General features: G+C 34.3%; 4 protein-coding genes across 6 annotated transcripts; 2 read left to right on the forward strand and 2 right to left on the reverse strand.

Annotated features, from left to right (window-relative positions):
- Positions 1-527: 527 nt before the first annotated feature.
- On the forward strand, positions 528-4,914 carry LOC123215385 (glutathione gamma-glutamylcysteinyltransferase 1-like). 2 transcript variants are annotated; one of them, XM_044635446.1, is made up of 9 exons: positions 528-899; positions 1,164-1,320; positions 1,535-1,773; positions 1,933-2,096; positions 2,467-2,518; positions 3,350-3,624; positions 3,782-4,205; positions 4,380-4,433; positions 4,595-4,914. In XM_044635446.1, exons 1-9 carry the CDS (start codon positions 825-827, stop codon positions 4,826-4,828), a joined length of 1,674 nt encoding a protein of 557 aa, XP_044491381.1. In that variant the 5' UTR covers positions 528-824; the 3' UTR covers positions 4,829-4,914. The 2 variants fall into 2 exon arrangements, with proteins under 2 accessions (XP_044491381.1, XP_044491380.1); XM_044635445.1 differs by having other exon boundaries at positions 530-899; positions 3,350-3,577; positions 3,699-4,205.
- An 805-nt stretch (positions 4,915-5,719) lies between these two features.
- LOC123215383 (long-chain-alcohol oxidase FAO2-like) lies at positions 5,720-8,743 on the forward strand. The gene is made up of 3 exons (XM_044635444.1): positions 5,720-6,052; positions 6,170-6,442; positions 6,890-8,743. Exons 1-3 carry the CDS (start codon positions 5,834-5,836, stop codon positions 8,615-8,617), a joined length of 2,220 nt encoding a protein of 739 aa, XP_044491379.1. The 5' UTR covers positions 5,720-5,833; the 3' UTR covers positions 8,618-8,743.
- Positions 8,744-8,845: 102 nt separating this feature from the next.
- On the reverse strand, positions 8,846-12,928 carry LOC123215386 (succinate--CoA ligase [ADP-forming] subunit beta, mitochondrial-like). Its single transcript, XM_044635447.1, has 12 exons — positions 12,687-12,928; positions 12,326-12,436; positions 12,083-12,194; positions 11,470-11,534; positions 11,070-11,147; positions 10,922-10,996; positions 10,681-10,833; positions 10,380-10,514; positions 10,029-10,193; positions 9,729-9,851; positions 9,280-9,351; positions 8,846-9,148 (listed from the first exon to the last, which is right to left on the reverse strand). The coding sequence occupies exons 1-12, from the start codon at positions 12,786-12,788 to the stop codon at positions 9,071-9,073; spliced, it is 1,269 nt and encodes a 422-aa protein (XP_044491382.1). The 5' UTR covers positions 12,789-12,928; the 3' UTR covers positions 8,846-9,070.
- Positions 12,929-15,189: 2,261 nt separating this feature from the next.
- Positions 15,190-18,158, reverse strand: LOC123217348 (thioredoxin-like fold domain-containing protein MRL7, chloroplastic). 2 transcript variants are annotated; one of them, XM_044638335.1, is made up of 6 exons: positions 17,901-18,158; positions 16,841-17,781; positions 16,173-16,257; positions 15,913-16,024; positions 15,672-15,807; positions 15,190-15,575 (listed from the first exon to the last, which is right to left on the reverse strand). In XM_044638335.1, exons 2-5 carry the CDS (start codon positions 17,617-17,619, stop codon positions 15,707-15,709), a joined length of 1,077 nt encoding a protein of 358 aa, XP_044494270.1. In that variant the 5' UTR covers positions 17,620-17,781; positions 17,901-18,158; the 3' UTR covers positions 15,190-15,575; positions 15,672-15,706. The 2 variants fall into 2 exon arrangements, with proteins under 2 accessions (XP_044494270.1, XP_044494268.1); XM_044638333.1 differs by having other exon boundaries at positions 17,988-18,154.
- Positions 18,159-19,539: the final 1,381 nt, after the last annotated feature.

Genomic DNA, 19,539 nt, shown 5'->3' on the forward strand with positions numbered 1-19,539 from the left:
TTAATAATTTTTTAAATATAAAATTTGAAAAATACCTTTCACTCTCATAGAGTTTTGACATCTTTAGTAATATCCCATATGGCTTCTCTCTCCTTCCCTCTATGATTGTTTTCATTTTCTCTTCGAGATTTTTAAATAACAAACATACAAATTAAAATATATATACATCAGAATCAATAATTATGGTATGATAATAACATATTTAACCAATAAGTTAATTCAATTTAGTAGGGATATAATATAATATAATATAATATAATAATCATACTTAACAAAAAAAATTCAATCAATAGAAGATGCCGCTTGAATTAAATTAGTGAATTATCCATATCTGTTTAACATATAATATGAGTAAAAATGAAAGATAATGTTTATCAAATTACGAACAAAAATATATATATAATAACGGCATTTCAAAAAACTGTGTACTCAGTCGCCAACTCAGCCCAGCCCAGCCCAGCCCATAGAATCCATCAGTGACTAGCCCACCCACAACCACGAAGAGTTAAATTAAAATGACCAAAGTTTGACTTGACATGGAGCGAAAACCTTGCTACCAAACCAATTACTTTACAGAAAGTGTTGGAATTTTAGGCGGGGGCGTCGGCGTCAACTTCACAACTCACACTATTCTTGATTCTTCCTATATTTGCTGTTCGCTGCTCTGCAAACTGATCGAAGGAGAGGAAGAAGTGACGTCGTTTCTGAAGAAATCCCTAACTCACATTAATCAAAATTTTTAACTTTTTGCTTAATTTCAACGAAACGTATATTTTCCATTACAAAGAGATCCGGTAAAAGTGGGAAAAAAAATAATTACCAAAATGGCAATGGCTGGTTTGTATAGACGAATGCTTCCTTCTCCTCCTGCAATTGATTTCGCATCATCAGAAGGAAAGGTATTCCTCTCCAGTCTGTTTCGATATCGTTGGGTTTGAGTTTAACCTTTTTTCTTTCTGTTTTTGGGATATCGTTCGTTCAATATGCTTTGAGCCGTCCAGTATTGAATTGAACGAAAATGTTGTATGTCAAAGAAATTAAGTGCTTAAATTGATTCATATGTTTGGGTTCTGCCGGTGTGATCTTTTTCTTTTTGGTGATCCAAGTCATGGTTATGATTTGGATGCTTAATAAATTTCTTTTTTTTTTTTTTGGAATTGCAGCAACTTTTCGTGGAGGCTATTCAGGGTGGGACAATGGAAGGTTTTTATAAGTTGATTTCTTACTTTCAGACTCAATCAGAGCCAGCATATTGTGGATTGGCTAGCCTTTCCATGGTGTTGAATGCCCTTGCCATTGACCCTGGGAGAAAATGGAAGGGTAACATTTTAACTTCGTTTGCATCTTGTGGAAAGTTTGTTTCTTCTAGATTCCTTAATCCTGTAACGGTGAAGTTTGGAAGCCGTCATATCTTATATTTTAGTTTTTCATTTTGCTGTGGATGAGCGTCAGAGTCGATGATTTTTATAGTTTCTGCATCATATTGGTTCTACTTTGAGAGTGTAGCTCAAATAGTTACTGATTTCCCATGTAGGACCTTGGAGGTGGTTCGATGAATCTATGTTAGACTGTTGCGAACCTCTGGAAAAGGTTAAAGAGAAAGGCATATCTTTTGGGAAGGTTGTTTGTTTGGCACACTGTGCAGGTGCAAAAGTTGAAGCTTTCCGCACAAATCAAAGCACCATTGATGACTTCCGAAAGTATTTAATGAGATGCACTTCTTCTGATGATTGCCATGTCATCTCATCATACCACAGAGGGATTTTTAAACAGGTAATTATGAACTTGGAATTAATTAATTCCCTTGATTTTCATTAGTTGGCTCCAATGTTTTTGTATATTCAATTCTGTGAGCCTTGTTTCTTGTTTCATATAATTGATAGGTATCATCTTCCTTGTTTTAAATTTATTGTGGATGTTGATTTTATGCAGACAGGAACAGGTCATTTTTCACCTATTGGTGGTTATCATGCTGGAAAGGACATGGCACTGATTTTAGATGTTGCGCGTTTTAAGTATCCTCCACATTGGGTTCCACTTTCACTGCTTTGGGAAGCCATGAATAGTGTTGATATAACAACTGGACAACACAGAGGGTAGGTGCTTGCATATACTTCAGTACTGAAGTACCATATAAAATATACCTTAAGTACTGGGAATTAATAAGTGATGCAATCAAATGAGCCAGAAGAAACTATTTAGGCAACCTCCCGAGAAGAGTGTCTTTTAAGTAGTTGGTCTGCTCTTAGGTTTTGATAATTTTATCAATATGCTTTTTAACTTTTGCTTGCGGAGAACTGCATCTGAGACATTTTTCATTCTACTGTTTTCCCATTTTTATATTATGTTTATTGTTAGGGAAATTTATGAGTTTATGTATTTTTTCTCTTTAAACGTGTTTTATAAACACTATATATGCATTCTAGTTTTGATTCTTGTTGACTCAAGAAATTTGATGTTTTTCAGTTTCATGCTCATATCAAGGCCTCATAGAGAGCCAGGACTTCTCTATACGTTGGTATGATTACTAAAATTTTCAGCTTACCATGCACACACACTCACACAATACTCAAGCTTGTCCTTTCTTTATGGATGTGCAATGCGACATAATCTTTCTAATCTGTCTGTCTGCTCCCACCCTCACCTCCGCCCAAATCAGTTATCAATTCTCTCTCTCTCTTTTTGGTTGACCTTCCTTTGTCAATATTTATTTTGTTGTCTCCACAGTTTATGCAATAAAGTTTATTTTTTTGCTTTGTTTTCGTTTCTTTTGTATCTTTTTCAAAAAGTTGAGAGTTATTCTTTGTTGGAACTCCTCGGTTTATCAAAATTATAATTCAGACTGATCACAAATACTGAATGTAGGAGCCTTCTGGTTATCTGGATGATCTTAGATCATTTATCATGTCCAAAACTCTCATAGTATATTCCTTCATAGATTTTTATACGGCTTCTTTGTCTTCATAGAACCAAGTAGAGTGAGAGCATCATCACAATCTCACAGACACTAGATATTTTACTTGTAAATCATCCTATAATCACAATTCACAGATCTTATCAGTTTTCAACTTTCCTGGACAAATTTGATTATTGTTATGCTGCAGAATGTGGAAATTGAATCATTTTGCTTGGGGATTTTAATTTTGGTAAAATTAGTTGGTACAAACATTATTCTGTAGGGTGGTATTACATAGTTTAATGAGCTCCTTTCACATGTTCATCTTGATTTTAAATTTATATGCAATTTAAGGACATTGAGAATGTTCTCTCTGAAGGGTGGCATCTGAAGCTTTTCTTCTTATATTTTATTATGCTGATTTAAAATATGTTATTTTGGTGCTTTTCACAGAGTTGTAAGCATGAAAGTTGGATAAGTGTTGCCAAGTATTTAATGGAAGATGTTCCTAATCTTATGAAATCAAAAGATTTTAAGGACATTGAGAATGTTCTCTCTGTTGTTTTTGCATCACTCCCACCAAACTTTGGAGAGTTTATAAAGCGGGTTGCTGAAGTCCGGAGGCAAGAGGACGGTGATAACAGACTAAGCCAAGAGGAGAAAGGAAGGCTTGCTGTTAAGGTGCTTATGAGCTTGACCATGACCCTTTCCCCCCTTTTTCTCATGGAGTGAGACTTCAATATACTTTTATTAATATACCTCCAAAGTTTAAAAAGCAAATGTTTTTCTTTTTCTCTTTTAGGAAGAGGTGCTAAAGCAAGTGCAAGAAACTGGTCTTTTTAAACACGTTGTGGCATTTATATCTTCAGTAAATTCTTGTTGCAGAAACATGCCATCTTTAAGTCATAAAGACAATCTGCCTGTTGTTGCTGCTAGTGTGTGTTGCCAAGGGGCAGAAATTTTATCAGGAAAGTTTGGTTCCTCAGAAAGGTTTTGTTGCCGGGAAACCTGTGTGAGATGCTTGAAGACAGATGATGGTAAGCCCATTACTGTGGTGTCAGCAACAGTTGTAGATGGTAGCAGTCAGCAAGGGGTTGATGTGCTGGTTCCTTCATCCCAAATGGGATATGATTGTAGTTGTGGCCCAAGTAATTGCATTGGGATGTACCCAGCTGGAAATGATATTTTAACTGTTCTCTTGCTTGCCTTGCCTACAGAAACATGGTCTGGTATGAAGGATGAGAAGCTTTCACAAGAAATTCATAACCTTGTTTCACTAGAAAATCTTCCTACTTTACTTCAAGAAGAGGTAATTACATTATCTTGGTCTACTCTTGTTCTTTTGCTTCTGTTTATGAAAAATGAGTCTGCATGTTCTATTAGTGGTACTATTCAGAAGATACAGGGAAGCTTTTTTTCCCTGAAAGGTGAAGATTATGTTATCACTTTTAACAAGTATAACCATCAAATATGGATTTGGCAGGTTTTGCATCTGCGGGGACAGCTCCGCCTTCTCAAGAGACGCCAAGAGAATAAGGTAGACGAGGATCTTGCTGCACCTTCCATGTAGCTCCCTCTTCATCCATGTATATTGTTTTTATGGTCACTCTTTTTTGTAACCAAAAAATACACTTTATGCACTGAATATGTATAATTTCACAAATGCATTGCACAAAGCCATTTAATACACATTTTTAGGTTTTACTGGAGGAAGCAAACCATGTATCCCCAGGATCGAAATGTCTTTATGAAGGAGCAAAAAGTGTTTTCCGGAGATCAAAACCAAACCCTCACTATGATGGGTTGAGAGGTATCCTTCAGGGATCAAAATCTCGCGGTGCAGAGGAAAGAGTTGTATTCCGTAGATTAAAATGTTCAAAATGGAGTCTGAGTAATAGGCCGAATTTTTGGTCATATACTAATTTATGTTAGACAATTACACGCAAACTCAAACTGTGATTTGGGTCTTTTCTTGGCCTGGATTTTCAAAAGCGAAAGGAGTTAAATTCACTTTTACAGCCTCGTGGGGTTTTTCCCCCCTCTTAACATCTTGAATAATGCAGACTAGTAGTAATTTGTTTTTGTGCACGACGCTGCTTCATTAACTGGTAAATGTGTTGTAATAATTTATCAATTAATATTCTATGCACAAACGATAACATGTCATTATGTAATTGAATGATTTTAAATAAAAAATAAAATAATATTTAATTATATAATGATATATTATTGTTTATGTATAAATTTGTATTCATTTTTTGTATACATAATATTATTGATAATTTATTTGCTTTTGGGGAAAGTCTAGATAGCAAGGTTTTTAAAACTGAATTGGTGATTCAATCAATTGTCTCACCAATTTACAATTTGATTGGTTCAGTTTATTCTTAAATGATTATATATTTCTTAAATAATATTAAACATTTATCATATTTTTTAACATAAAATATATGAAGTTCATTGAAAGCAACACCATATAACCATCAATAACAATTAAGTATATTTCCTTCTTTTTAATATAAATTTCAATTCAATAAAATACAAAAAAAGGTTAAAGAGAAATAATTAAGTTTATCGGTAATGATAGTTAGAAAAATTTTAAAGGAGAAAGTTCATTTTTCATATTTTAGATAGGAGTATTTATTAAATTTTAAATTCTAATGGGGGGCTGTGATAAATTTTTAATAATTAATATATCAACAAAAAGTCGGTCTCCACGGGTGGGAACTTTGACCCATAATTTATTGCATGATGGGACACCAAAACTAAACTTTATTTTATTGTACAATAAATTCATAAATTTTTCAACCAATTCGCATCCAATAATTAGTTTGCTCATTACTGCACTTTAACGACCCACCTACCCATCAAGTGCAACACTCAAAACTATAATACTCGCCTTCTTCATCAACACAGCAGCAAGACAAAAAAGATACAATGAAAGGAAGACAGAGTCATCCTCTGCTAAGCTGTGGAAATAAAGTGTTAGGTTTTAGTCATGATTTTTCTCCGGCTCAGATCCAATCTCTTGCTGCTATCTGTGAAACTCTTATACCATCCCTCCCATCTGATATCATCGACAAACAACACTCCGATAACCAGGCCATTTTTTCATTCTACAAGGCTTCTGCCTCTCACCCACCAATCCCACACGAGGTAAACTAGATTTCCTGATCTCTGTCCTTTTTTTTTATTTTTACTTTTCATAGAGATTTTTCTATCCTTTTCTGATACAAAGTTTTTTTTTTTTTGACTCATCTAAATGGGAAACAGGTAGCAGGAATAATGGTGAGGAGGGGCCAACCAAAAGCTGTGTTCGTAGTGGGCATAATTTTGACACTTCTTTCATACAGATTGGGAACACTATTGCTTTGTGGGTACCTTTGCTTAGATTCGAAATGGCCCTTCATTCAGAAGTTCTGTGAAATTCCTGTGGAAAGGAGAGAAGAAATTCTCAATAAATGGTCAAGGGAAAAGCGTCTGCTACCTCTAAGAGTAGCGTTTGTGATGATCAAAATCTTCTGTTTATTCACCTTCTTCTCCAGGGTATTGATGCTACTTTACCGCTCACTTTCTTGCCTTTCATTTTTTATTTCTTTCCATAATACTTGATGATATTTATGGCTCGATATCCCTTAAAGGTAGGATAAACTGTATAAATTAACGCTGAAGATTACAAAAAGATCATTTTTTTTAATTTAGCAAGTTGACTTTCTTCTCCGGCTTTCTGTCTGGAAATCAAGTCTGATTTTTAGTCTTGGGCAGTAATGATCTCTCGGTCTCAAAATTCCAGAAAGAGATAATAGTGAAAAAGGGGGGAAATGGATCTTTCTCTAAATGTAATTTTAGCCGGTAAAAAGTTGGGTTGTCATGAGAATTATGTCCATTTTGCCCCTTTCTCTTTCTTGGTATATTCTTTCGGTATTAGAAAATTGAGTTTCATCAGATTCAGCTGCTTTCGAAAGTGATACGTTTATTTCTCCATTTGCGCAGACTGATGAAAACTCACAAAACGCTGCGTGGGAAGCAATTGGATATCGCTTAGACACCAAGGAAACAGTGAAGAGACCCAAAGAAGAGAGACCTCTTCAGAAGGGAATTATAGAAACCATTTATGAAGATGACTTAACGTTGCTCCAGTGTTTCACCCAAAAAGGCCTTCAAGTAACTGAAGATCCAGAAGACAATGCCTATGAGATCAAATGTGATGTTGTGATTGTAGGCTCTGGTTGCGGTGGAGGAGTAGCAGCTTCAGTTCTTGCAAAATCTGGTCAGAAAGTGATTGTTCTTGAGAAAGGGAACTACTTTGTGGCTGAAGACTATTCTTCTCTGGAAGGCCCTTCCATGTTTGAGCTATATGAGTCTGGTGGCTTTCAATCAACTGTCAATGGCAGTATCATGATCATGGCAGGTTCAACAGTGGGTGGAGGCTCTGCTGTGAACTGGTCTGCCTCCATTAAGACACCAGATTCTGTTCTCAGAGAATGGTCTGTGGATCATAAGATTCCTCTTTTCGGGAGCTCTGACTATCAATCTGCAATGGATGTTGTCTGGAAGAGGATCGGCGTTACAGAAAAATGCAGTCAGGAAGGATTTCAAAATCAAGTTCTTCAAAAAGGGTGTAAGAATCTCGGTTTAAAAGTCGAGTCAGTTGCAACAAATTCGTCAGAATATCATTACTGTGGTTCTTGCAATTATGGTTGTAGAACTGGAGACAAGAAAGGAACTGATACTACTTGGCTTGTCGATGCTGTAGACAATGGTGCAGTGATTCTAACAGGATGCAAAGCTGAAAAATTCATATTCGTAAACAACAATGGTAGTAGAAGAAAAAAATGTTTGGGAGTTGTTGCAGCCGCTTTGAATAAGAACATAAAAAAGAAGCTGAAAATTAAGGCTAGAGTAACAGTTTCAGCTTGTGGGTCTCTCTTGACACCCCCTCTAATGATATCCAGTGGCTTACAGAATCCAAATATTGGCAGGAACCTTCACCTGCATCCTGTTCTTATGGCTTGGGGATACTTTCCAGAGCATATGACCGAACTAAAAGGCAAAAGTTACCAAGGAGGAATCATCACTTCCATCCATAAGGTGGTTTCAGAAGAATCTAAAGTTCATGCAATCATACAAACTCCTGCACTTGCACCTGCTTCTTTTGCAGCACTACTTCCCTGGACTTCAGGGCGTCAAATGAAGGAGCAGATGGTTAAGTACGGAAGAATTGCTCACCTTTTTGCTCTGGTTAGAGACCAAGGTTCTGGAGAAGTTAAGAGAGAGGGCATAATTAAGTATCGGTTGGATCAAGTTGATAAAGAAAATATGAAAGTTGGGTTGAAGCAGGTTTTAAGAATTTTGATAGGAGCAGGAGCGGTAGAAGTAGGTACTCACCGGAGTGATGGGCAGAGAATCAAGTGTAAAGGAAGGAAGGAGGAAGAGATTGAGGAGTTTCTTGACACTGTTGATGCAGTCGGAGGACTTTCGTCCAAGCACGAGTTTTGGAGCTTGTATTTTTCAGCACATCAGCTGGGAAGTTGCAGGATGGGTGTTGACGAGGAAGTAAGTGCCGTTGATTTTAACGGTGAAAGTTGGGAAGCTGAAGGCTTATTTGTGTGTGATGGCAGTGTTCTCCCAACCGCAGTTGGCGTCAATCCAATGATCACTATTCAATCCACTGCTTACTGCATTTCGACAAAGATTGCAGAGTTATTGCACAAAGACTAAATCATTCGCCTCCCAGCATTGATGTTGAGTTATGCATAAACGCTTTTTATCTATATTCTGTTTTATAATCCAATAAGAACTTGGCATGCCATTTCCGCTGGATGAAAATAAATTGCAAATTTTACAGTCTCGCTGGGAAGAATTTCTCACAACTTTAAAACTCATTTCTGAGACAATCAGAATTTAATACCAAAGAGAAAGTGAAAAATAAGTGAATGCAGAAGATACTGACAGAAATAATCGCAGGAATTTGGTTACGGTATAAAAAATATCCAAAAAAACACTACAACCCTCTCAACCACACAAAAATCGATTTTGAGAGGTTGAAAGGCATCAGAAGAATATTTTCTCCACCCTGCTTTATCAAAGATTCAATGAGATTTCTCATCAAAACTCGTAGGAATTCTAAAAATTATGAAGAATACGAACAAGAGGTTTGTATCTTTGATTTACTCATTTGGCAGTTGCTTTGACTGCTTTCTCGGCAGCATCATCCAAATCTTCGGCTGTTATTAGTGTCATACCACTTTCCTGTACAGCCATTAGTTAAAAATGAGTACCCAATAAAATTGTCAAGTCAAATTACTTTTGTTAGTAAGATTAGTATCCGGTCAAATTTCCCATTCAATAGAGGTCTGATACCAGATAAAGTCTAAATTTACCTTCAGGATTCTCTTTCCCTGGTCAACATTGGTGCCTTCAAGACGAACCACAACTGGTACTTTTAGGGAAACCTTGTATACAAGACCAAAAATAAATAAATAAATAATTCTGTTAGTATAATTCCTGAAGATATTCAATTATCAGCCATTGGCATCAACAAATTCTCCAGAGAAAATAGGTCTATTCCCTTCCCCTTCAATTTCATTGGCACTTTTTCAAAATTAGAATTTGTTGAAAAAGCAGGAAAAAAAAAAGTTGATACACAGTTATAAAATGAGTTGGTGACTAAAATACAAAATTTACTTGCTGAAAAGGGAAGATAGTTTAAAAGTAGAATTGTTCCTGTTTGACAATGAGATCTGAGCTAAAACTGTTTTATTAATTTCAATCATTTAAATTGGTAGAAATTGATTTCAATGAAAACGAAATAATTTGATGCACTACTCACCTGTTTGGCAGCATTAACAATTCCACTTGCAATCACATCACATTTCATTATTCCACCAAAAATGTTTACCAAAATTGCTTTGACTTTCTCATCAGAAGTCAAAATTTTAAATGCCTCAACCACCTGTTCCACATAATTTGTGAATCAAATGATAAGTTAGTTTGCAATAGATGGCACACAGATGGGACAAAGTGAAAAAAAAAACTACTGGATGATCAGACGAGTCTGCCCATTCAAAATCATTGTCTGAGCAGGTTAGTGACATGACAAAGCAGTAAAAACAGGGTCTTTAATCATTACCTGCCCTTCAGAAGCATTTCCACCTACATCTAGAAAATTGGCGGGAGTTCCCCCATGTAATTTGATTATATCCATAGTAGCCATAGCTAACCCAGCACCATTCACCATGCAACCAATTTCACCATCTAAGCCTATGTAATTTAAATCTGCTTTGGCAGCAGCCACCTGTCAGAAGAAAAAGAGCACAACTAAAAAGTAATAAATATAGCACAAACCACTGTTCAGCTATTCTTATATGCACTTGAGAATCTTTGTAATTGAATAAATCAATTCTAAGGTTGCAAATTGATATCACAAGCCATTAAGAAATGTTCCAAGTGAATAGTGAACAAGCAGTAAACACATCCTAACCTCACGAGGATCCTCCTGTGATGGATCACGCATAGCAAATATCTCTTTCTGCCGGAAGGCAGCATTATCATCGAAGTTCAACTTTGCATCAGCGGCTACTAACTGGTTACTAGAAGTCTCTGCAAGGGGATTAATCTGTTCCAAGGAATAAAGATTCACCCTAAGATATCCATTGGTAAATATAAACAACTAATGAAGAGATTGTGCAACACCTAAGTCTTAGAGAAATAGCACTTGTGACCCTCCAGACAAAAAATATAAAGACAAGGATGAATAAGATATCAGAAACGTTTATGCTCACTTCCAGTAATGTGCAGTCACACTTGCAAAAGAGTTCATACAATTTCTTCACTTGTTCAATGGCGTCCTTTCTATCAGCAACCTTGGGTGCCAAACCATCTACAACCTTAGCAGCATCTTCATCTGTGATTCCTTTGAAAACATCTATAGGCACCTATCAGAAATAAAAGGTGCATCAGCTATATTAATATGCAAACTTGATGGTCATGTTAAATCGGCAACAATGAAGATGAGGATATAACCTTAACAATCATGTCAGGGTATTTCTCCGCAAGATCCTCAATGCTAGTTCCTCCCTTGCTACACCCAATTATTAGCTGAAAAACAGTCATGGAGACATCTTTAATATAAAACAAAAGTAAGAACTACAGATAGGGGTAACACACATACCGGACCAGCACTGGTACGATCCAAAGTGATAGCAAAGTACATCTCATTGACAAGAGACAGTTTTTCACAAAGATAAACCTGTAAGCAAAAAAATATATTTATTAAATGAGATTCAAATGCTGCACACAAAGAAAAATAAAATATAACCTTCATCATGAATCAGTTTTACATATCTCAATGCTTGCTAAAGATGCAATAACTAGTAATTCACTTATAACGCAATTATCAATCATTGCTCACAATCATCCTCAAGTACTAGATATAAGCCCAGTAAAATCAAAAGTAAAACAGCATGTCATATGAAATTTTCAAGTAAAACTGACAATATTCGACCTCAATGAATATGAACAAGACTGTAAGATGAAATATAAATTTTCTTTTGGCAGTTGGAGAAGCCAACCTTGCTGACAATTTTTCCTTGCGAACCAGTTTGTTTGGTAACAAGTATTTGCCCAAGCATCTTTCCTGTAAGCAACAAAATCAAAAGATGCATATTGTACAATATGAAAGAAAAAGATATCAGTGTATAGAGTCAGAGAAATACAATTAAAGTTTCTTAATACAATAAACAACCCAGAAGCAGAAATCACAAAAAAGGAATATTTCATACGTTAAAATGAATCAACCAATTGAGGCATTGAACCAAATTGGTTATCCTAGGTTCTCTAGGGTTGATTGGTAAGGATCTAATTTTCTATCTTACAATGCTTAAGCTGAGGTGTTACAAAATGAACCTGGGATCAACTGTTCCTTACAAGGAGAAAGGGTCCAACTACAGGACTTTAGGGAAAGTGCGAAAAGTACTTGACTACAGTCCAGTACAGTAAGATGTGAATATAAGAACGGTTTAGTAAGGTCATGCAGGAATAGCATCTCATATAAGAACTTCTTTATAAATTGCATATCATCTCCTACATTATAGCATCATCCACTGCAAACAGGCCTACCATAGAACATAAAAAGAACCACAAAAGAATCAAAATCATATTATAACCGAAAAAAATAGTCGTTACCAGCTATATCTTCAACCTGGTCAGCCTTAACAATATGAACTCCACCCTTAAGACCAGATTTGAATGTTCCCAAACCTCGTCCACCAGCCAAAATTTGGCTCTTAACCACCAGCTGCACCAAATCCAATGTTAACATCACTAACTTTGTTTTAGGAAAAATCCAATAACACATTATAAAATTTCAATATTGATATTCCCCTAGATTTATTACTTCAAGAGTTAAAAACTTTTGCGAACAATCACCTCGCTTTCAGTAGGAAAAACATCCTGAATAGTCTTTCTGACTTCATCGACAGAAGAAACAGCCACACCTTTCGGGACATTGACTCCATATTTGCCCATCAACTCAGCTCCCTGATTCCCAAACACTAAAAGCTATCAATTTTCACATTCAATCAAAACAAATCTGAACATTTTTAGACAAAAAAAATCCCTAAGTACTCTTAACGATCACAAAGATCTAAAAGAGGCGAGCCCCTATGCGTATTGTCAGAAAACCTCTCATTTATTGGTAGGGAAACAAAAATTTAAAAAAATAAATAGAATTTTGTTTAATGTGCGTTAGTATAAGTCTATTTAAGGAAGGTGGGGCAAGATAGGAAACCTGATTCTCGTGGATGTTAAGATGGCGGAGCTGGTGGTGCTGCCATTTACCGGCAACGGAGAGAGCGCGATAGGCAAGCTTGTTCAGTAATGTTCTCACCATGAGGGTATAACTGAGAAGATTTCAGAACGTGAGAAGTACGCCAAAGGATACCCTAACGAAGAGAAAATGGAGGGTGGATGATCAAGTCGGCGAGCAGGAAAAAGAGGGCAATTAAGTGGAAGTAAAGGCCCCAGTTATTTCATTTATGTGTATTTATCAACTTATTATAATGAATTATAAGCATTTTTAAAATGGTCAAATGCTTCCCACCCAATGTTTGATGAATTTTTCTGTTACCCCTTAAGATTGAAAAAATTAATTTCTCACCTGTTATAAATTTTTGTAATTAAATTTTATATGTTTTTTGAAAAAATAATTGTTTCATCATTTTATTAAAATTACAAAACTGTAACTAACATTTAAAGTAAATATTAAATTACCAAATATATTTTTATCAATTTAAAAATTAACACTTGAATTCTTTAAAAAAAAATCAAAACTCTAATCAATTTTGCATTTTGGTTAAAACTATCTATGCGCATATTTAAAAATTTCAAAAACATTTATAAAATCTTTTGAATTTTCAAAAAAACCCAAAAAATTTGTTAATGTCCCAAACATTTTTTCAATTACAATTCATCCTCAAACTCTAGAAAAGGGAAAATAAAAAAATTAGGGGGAAAAGAAAAGGATTAAGGGAAATTAGAAAATTCTACACCAAATAAACTTCCTTCTCTTTCATTTAGTTAAATTCACTATCGAAAATGGATAATGGATAAAAGTTTGGTTTTTGAAACTTAAATGTAGTAATTTGTTAGTCCAACAAACATTAGGTGGCACATAGTCCTTGGCATTTTATAATATTAGGGTGTTTTAATTGGATAGTTCTTTATTAACAAAAATTGAAAGATTAAATTAATATTATATTTGGATAGGTTAGTACGTACAAATAATTATTATAATTGATTTGTGATATAAAATATATATATAAAAAACTAAACAATAATCAATATTTAAAATTATAATAAAATTAAGATTAATTTTTTAATTTTTTAATATGATAATTAAAATATCTCTTATATTATTTATTATTTATAATAAATAATAAATTTTTTATTTTTTATTAAATTTAATATCAATAATAAAAAATAAAATTATAGTTTATTGATAAAATCTTTCATTCCTTGAACTAAACAAACCTTTATAACTAAACAAACCCTTATAAATAGACTCAGAGACTTTTTCTCCGGCAACTAAAATCATCTAGTTTGGAAGAAGGATGACAATAGAGTTTTAAGGAAAAAAAAAGACTATTTGAATTAATAACCATATACTTTATTTTATTTTATTTTATAGGTATTATCTCATCTTTGACACACAGAATAATAATGGTATGGTTTTACAGAGTCTTCTGTTAAAATTGTGTATTTGGATTAATTTCAAGGAAAATCAAATGAAACGATGATACAGAAGCTCAACAATTCATTTTATTATAATATGAAAAAGATCAATTTATTGACTTTGAAGAGAAATTTGATGGATGTATGAATTTAGCAATCATAAGTGCACAAGCAGACGCTTCTACTGGGGTCATTTTGGCAGAGTCCATAGCCTTAAGGATACTCACGGTTGCACTGCTCCTTACAAGCTTGAGTAGAGCCAGGACAGGGCCACGACTGTACACACTTCTGATGATCGCACACCACCCCATCTTCAGCTGTCTCCATTGCCAAACCCATCACAATGAACTACTTTTAGGCACAAGGCCACCAATCAGCATTAATAATTAGTGTGGAGAAAGAAGACAGACCTGTTGCCAGCAGCATGAGCAAGAGAATGCAGGAGATTGAGGACAGCTTTGCGGCCATAGCTTTTACCACTATCTTCACTCGAATGCTTGCTTTTCAACATTTCTCGACCCATTTATATTTACAATGTACATTAGAAACAACCCGATTGCTTTCATACCAAGATCATGTATATCAGAAAATTTACATCTATTACTTACGATTTATATGTTCTGACAAAATGTAAATGCCATCCAATGATCCTTAGGTGCACTGCATTTGCTTCTGTTAAAACTTTTATTACCCAAAAAAATGAAAATGAAACCCTCCAATGAACCTTTAGCTGCTTTTGGTTCCGGTAAATTTTATTACCAAAAAAAATAAAGATTACCATATACATTATTTGGAAGATTCCTTAATTTTATTTTCTTTAACAACAGGTGCAGTAACTTTTTTTTACTTCCTTTTTTTTGTTTTTTTTACCAAGATAGGTTTCACCTCTTATGATAATTGTGATTACCTTCATACATTACAGATTGGAATCAGGGCAGATTGAAAGAAAAATGTATCATTTTTATGTGAAAGAAACTTTCTATTGTTTTTATTGTGGCGAAGTTTGAAATACAAGTTTTAATCAGAAAGCTCTATGCTCTTAAATCGTATGCAAGTCACCATTGGAATATTAACACTACAATTATCTAACCAAGATTGGACAAATTTGCATACAATATTGGACTAAGACATCAGAATCGTTCAAGATCCACAATCATTCCTAAGCAGAACTGATTTTTTGCAGGAAAATACATTAGCGTTTGGTCCTAAAGATGTCCCTAAATATTTCTTTTGCCTTTAATCTTTGGTTTTGCACATTGAAGCTTCTGAACAAGAGTGACCCCTAAGAGCCTAACTCAATTCAATATAGCACCATTTCGGAGTGCTTTGGATTCTGCAGCAAAGCAACACTAGATATGTCCGGCTGGTCTTCAGTCTAACAGCTACAGTCTGCCAAATCAAGTTACTCTTAATCGTAAACCACACCTCGCTAATGCATGCCAAGGAACTACAATGAAGATTCATAAGAAAAGCAATATTCAGAGGGAATAGCTGAGAAGTGTAGCGGATGATTAAATAAAACCTAGCACAAAAAAGAATTAACCTTGAAGAGAATTTAGATTGGATACTAGATTTACACTAATAACGACATATGGCATCTTTGTTGATCCATGAAGGCCTCTTTGCTTTGTAGTAGAAATGTGCGATCATTTGGACCAACTCATCTGCTGTGCGAAACTCTGCAAAGACCATCATTAATTGCAACTTGCCAAAGAAAATAAAATAAGGTAAAACTAATAAAACCATGCTTCACATCACTCTCATGAGAGCAAACTGTGTCTTGCCTTTCTCTCGGTACATGACCACGTTTCCTAGTAAAAATAAAATTTGAGGGCAGTCCTTAACTTTAAGAGCATATGCCAAATCTCTCTCGATATTGATGTCTATCTTAACTGCCTGTTTCCAAGAAATTTTGAAGGCTGTCATGATCAACATATAAGCAAGAGAAAACAATCTGAGGCAATCCAAGGCCCACTAAGTTTTTAATGGCTAAGTTTACCAAGTAATATAATGTAAAAACAGGACAAATGAAAGTACAAAATACCCGAGGAGGTAGTCGATCTTTGGCACTCCAATATACTTTGATTGCCTTCTCCAGCTCTTTTAAAGTCTTCCAGTTATCAGTTGCCCTGTTAATGAAATCATAATGGAATGGTGCTAACTCATATGCTATAAAAGTTCTTTAAGAAATGTGAAATTTAGAAATTATCAAGAGGAGGGTTTCTTAATCGAAGTTGCAAGTTTTCTTCTCTTTCACTAATTTTTCCAGAAACCAAAGAGAACACAGAGATCATCTTGAAGTGGAAACAATTAAGAGCATATACTCTGAGAAAAAGTTCAACATAGATCAAATCCACTAACAATCTAGAGGCCAATTAAACGGAGCATAAGAATGCAACCTTCAAGATGATCAGTTTACTTGTTCAACCCACAAGATGATTATAACTGGAGATATTTAAAGTGAAACTTCATAAGCACAAGCCCACTGAACAATCTACAATTGTTAGAAAAATTTGGTATAAATTGCAATTATGCACAGTAAATCCTACCGACACAACCCAACCAGCACCATTACGCACTTTCAACCACATACTTCTTTAAATGCATATCTACCATGATCAAATAATTTAAGCAAAAATTAAAGCATACATATTACATATTCTGCAATTGTCTTTGATTATTAGTATAAATCCTACATTCAAAGCAAGTTACCTATTGTATCTCTCAAAAACAAGAACCATCAGAGGGCTTGGATGGAAAGCAAAGCTCTCCCACTCCAGACAGTTGATCTCCTTCACCCAGCTATCATCAAGTTCTCCTTCCCAGTCAATCTCAAAACCATCATCCCCCACAACATTCTTGATAGGATGCTGCTCAAAATACTCAGAAGCTCTAATTCCCCACCCAACATCAGCATCTAATGGCCAATTTGGATCATCTTCCTCAACCACCATCTTCTTTTTCTTTCTCCTTCTACCAACATCCCCCTCCGCCTCCTCCTCCTCCTCCTCCTCATCATCATCATCATAATTTTCATCATCACTGGTTTCCAAATCTACATCCTCAACAACTCTTTCTCTCAAAACATTATCCTTATTCTCCAAAACTTCAGAGTTCTGCTGTCTAATAGATGCAAAGGTACGCTCAAGCCTGTCCCGCACAAAATCTTCGACTGCAGCCGCTTCACTCTCACGACCCCGCCTTGGCTTTCTTGGAGTAGTGGTTGGGAAGATTCTTTCGGTGTCAGGACTTTCATTTTTGCCCTCAGAAAGTTCTGTTTTTTGTTTGATCCTTCTAGTTTCCTGTTTACTTCTAGGCACAGAGCCAGATTCAGGGTCAGGATTTGAGTCAGATTTTCTTGAAACGGCAACATAACTAGGAGATTTAAGAGTGGAACTACGATTTCTTAAAAATGGCGACATGGGTCCAGAGAAAGAAACACGAAGCGGCGAGAATGATTTTGGCATAACGAAACCCTGTAAGATAAACATTTTCCCCAACCCAAAAGAAAAAAAAAATGTCGAATTCAATCAGCGCAGCACCCAAGTGGGTTCCAGAATCCAGACTATAAAAATCTATCACCCATAAAAAGTTTCAGAATTTGTGTCGTCTCATATCCAATATAACCAGCCGCTAAAACTATTCACCTGAGCCTGCAACCAAAGAAAGTAAATACTAAAATTTAATAAAATGGAAGAGGGGAAAAGCTTCATAATCATCAAACTTAGGATGGAAAAAAATTTGAGTGATTTTAGGCTTGAGTTCACCCAACTGGCTGGATAAGAAGTTACGCTTTTGGTTGTCTTTAGTTGAGATGAAAATTGTAACTGCGATTGAAGAAGCATAGGAAAGAACAAACCTGAAAGGCTGGTATTAAAGCTCGAGTGGTTCAGAAATGGTTGTGCAGGAAAAACAGAGAGTGCGACCAAGGAGTGTCGCAGCTTCCAACAATACCCAGACTAAAATAACACTGTTTTCAGCTGGTCGAGATTTTATTTTTCCCCTCGAGGCTATTCTATCATTGGAACGACGTCGTTAAAAGTTTTGTTCGTGAACTTTCATTTTTTTTTTTTAGAGAATTTTTATTTTGTAAAGCTACTGACTTATCTATCTCTCTCACCTAACTTTTGTTTTTTTTCAATTTTATGCAACCGAATGAAAATCTAAAATACATTGAATAGGCTTATAACTATTATATTAATTAAAATATTAAAAATCAAAATTTTATAAAAAATGTGAGTATACATAATAGAGTTTGATTCGGTAACTCAAGCTCGCTTGAACTCAAACTTGGCTCGACTTAATATTTTGATGCAATAATCTATTTTGCTTGATTTTATATTTTAGGTTTGAAATAGTAGAAATGCTGAGTTAAAAATTGATAATATTTAATGTTTTGTTAATCAGAATATCAAAGACAATATCAAAATTGTGTTATATTAAGGTAATTGCCTAGATATGATTAGATTTAAAATTAATTATTTTAATTAATATCTCTATAAATAAATGAATATTCTTATTGAGGCTTACATTGAGTAAATTAATTTGTCCCCCCAAGGTTTGATCAGAAAACACTTTCATACCTTAGATGGACTAACAACGTTTTTTAATCTAAAATAAATATTTTAAAAGAAATTGAAGGGGGTAAAAATAAAAATAATAATTTTATCATCCATAATTTAAAAAACAAAAAAAAATTTAAAATTCAAATAAGAATATTTTAAATATAATAATTAAACCCTTAAAAAATTTTAAAAACTTATAAATCAGTCTCTAAAATTTTGTAAGAACCATAATGTCACCATTATTCTTCACCACTATCACGATTTTACTATCATAACCCCCAAGGCTTAAAATATTATAATGACACCCTTTCAAACTAAATTAAAATTTGTATTTTAGGGATGTAATGTTATTTACTACAACTTTTGAAAGACATATGGATATTTCCCTTTTTTTGGGTTGCACAAATAATGTTCACTTTATGTATATTTGAAAATATTATTATAATTTTAATAACTTGGAATATAATATAAACACATTTGATTGGTTGCGTTTTATTATATTTTGAAAAAATGTAATTATTAATTTTTTAAAGTACAAATTTTAAAAATTTTCAGAGCACCCCAAACTTTTTTTCAAATTTTAGAAACCCTCTAAAAATGTTAACACTTTTAATTTTTTCAAAAATTATAATTTATGATCAGACATACATCTATAAGTTATTGACACTTATATCTAATTTTTATTAATTTAAAGTTATATAATAAATTTGAAACATAAAATAATGAGAATAAGATGGTAATTTAACTTTTTAATATCGTGTCAGGTTTCCATTATAATAAAATTATACATACACATTATAGTATATAATTTAGAAACATAAATGATGTGTCATTATATTATTAGAT

The sequence above is a fragment of the Mangifera indica genome, chromosome 5 (genome assembly GCF_011075055.1).
Source record: "Mangifera indica cultivar Alphonso chromosome 5, CATAS_Mindica_2.1, whole genome shotgun sequence".
Lineage (NCBI taxonomy): Eukaryota > Viridiplantae > Streptophyta > Magnoliopsida > Sapindales > Anacardiaceae > Mangifera > Mangifera indica.

Coding starts and splice junctions, on each gene's coding strand:
- LOC123215385 (XM_044635445.1), top strand. CDS start 825: ATGGCAATGGCTGGTTTGTATAGACGAATGCTTCCTTCTCCTCCTGCA. Junction 900..1,163: donor TCGCATCATCAGAAGGAAAG/GTATTCCTCTCC, acceptor TTGGAATTGCAG/CAACTTTTCGTGGAGGCTAT. Junction 2,097..2,466: donor ACAACTGGACAACACAGAGG/GTAGGTGCTTGC, acceptor GATGTTTTTCAG/TTTCATGCTCATATCAAGGC.
- LOC123215383 (XM_044635444.1), top strand. CDS start 5,834: ATGAAAGGAAGACAGAGTCATCCTCTGCTAAGCTGTGGAAATAAAGTG. Junction 6,053..6,169: donor ACCCACCAATCCCACACGAG/GTAAACTAGATT, acceptor AATGGGAAACAG/GTAGCAGGAATAATGGTGAG. Junction 6,443..6,889: donor TATTCACCTTCTTCTCCAGG/GTATTGATGCTA, acceptor CCATTTGCGCAG/ACTGATGAAAACTCACAAAA.
- LOC123215386 (XM_044635447.1), bottom strand. CDS start 12,788: ATGGTGAGAACATTACTGAACAAGCTTGCCTATCGCGCTCTCTCCGTT. Junction 12,437..12,686: donor TTAACATCCACGAGAATCAG/GTTTCCTATCTT, acceptor TTTGGGAATCAG/GGAGCTGAGTTGATGGGCAA. Junction 9,352..9,728: donor TTGTTAATGCTGCCAAACAG/GTGAGTAGTGCA, acceptor CTTGTATACAAG/GTTTCCCTAAAAGTACCAGT.
- LOC123217348 (XM_044638335.1), bottom strand. CDS start 17,619: ATGTTTATCTTACAGGGTTTCGTTATGCCAAAATCATTCTCGCCGCTT. Junction 16,258..16,840: donor GTTTTTGAGAGATACAATAG/GTAACTTGCTTT, acceptor TTTCATTAACAG/GGCAACTGATAACTGGAAGA. Junction 16,025..16,172: donor AAGATCGACTACCTCCTCGG/GTATTTTGTACT, acceptor TCTTGGAAACAG/GCAGTTAAGATAGACATCAA.